Below are 1,109 nucleotides of genomic sequence, written 5' to 3' on the forward strand. Positions count from 1 at the left end.
CTCGGCCGCGGCGAGCTTGCCCTGGTCGACGCACATGCCGCACACCGCGTGCGCCGGGCAGCCGCACTGGCCGCGTTGTGGGCGCACGGTCTTGGCGACCGCCGGCGCTGCGCGCCGGTCGTGCTGCTCACGCTGCCGGCGGCGCTGGTCGCGCGCCTGCCGATCGCGCGTGTTCGCGGCGGCTGCATCTCTTGCTCGTTTCGCTCGCACCCGAGCGGCTGTCGCCAGGCGCTTCAGGTCGGCGGTGCTGCGCGCGCGGCCGTCGGCCAGGCACAGCCACATGTCCTCCTCCTTAGCAGGCTCGCACGGCTTGCCGTCGAACTGCGGCTGGCGCCCGCGACGATGCTTCGCCCAGGCCGGGCACGATGGTGCCGCGACGAGCGGCGTCGAGGCGACGGCCATCGATGGGTCCAGAAGACTTGGAGACACTTCTACCAAAAAATCAAAAAAAATCGAGCACAATCGCGTTACATGGGCATGGCCGGGGTTTCTGCACCGAACGATCTTACTTTCGGTCTATCGAAAGTGTTGATCGATAAAAAAGAAAATGAAATCTGAGCTAATCATCTTCGATCGATGTCGGCACTTCTGTTCATCGCCAGTGCCGGCCTCGTGCTGCCCGCGCCTCCGCAGCGCGCGCACGCCGCGCGTCGCGCCGCGCCGACCACGATGCTAGACATCCCTCGCATCACGCTGCCGGCCGCCGTCGCGGACCCCATCAAGGACCTCGACCTCAAGAGCCCAAACGACCTCTCGCAAGCAGAGTACAATTCGTACTCCGCGGCTGCCATCGGAGGCACGCTCATCTTCTTCATCCTGCCCCTCTTTGACATCCTCGGCTTCTTTGGCGACTTCGTGTTCTCGGCGCTCGTCGGCGGCGGCGTCGGCGCCTATGCATCGCTTCGCAAGGTGTGCCCGGCCGGAGCCCTCACGCTCCCCCCTCACCGCTCGGTCCGCCATCCAATTCTCACGCCCGACCCGCTCCGAGGCTCTACGTGCAGCCCTGCGCGCAGCTCCTCCCGCCTCCCTCACTTTCCTCTCCCTTCCCCTAAGGATTCGGTGGGCGAGTATGCGAACAAGTTTGGCGGCGCGCTGCTGACTGCGGCCGA

At 66.0% G+C, this 1,109-nt stretch overlaps 1 protein-coding gene across 1 annotated transcript; it reads right to left on the minus strand.

Moving 5' to 3' along the window:
* Positions 1-34: 34 nt before the first annotated feature.
* On the minus strand, positions 35-402 carry EMIHUDRAFT_260066 (hypothetical protein; the record flags this gene model as incomplete). The annotated part of the gene is made up of 1 exon (XM_005792993.1): positions 35-402. A coding segment is annotated over one exon (368 nt), but the record flags the coding sequence as incomplete, so codon positions are not given.
* Between the last annotated feature and the right edge of the window lie 707 nt (positions 403-1,109).

This window comes from Emiliania huxleyi, assembly GCF_000372725.1.
Source record: "Emiliania huxleyi CCMP1516 unplaced genomic scaffold EMIHUscaffold_10348, whole genome shotgun sequence".
Classification (NCBI taxonomy): domain Eukaryota; phylum Haptophyta; order Isochrysidales; family Noelaerhabdaceae; genus Emiliania; species Emiliania huxleyi.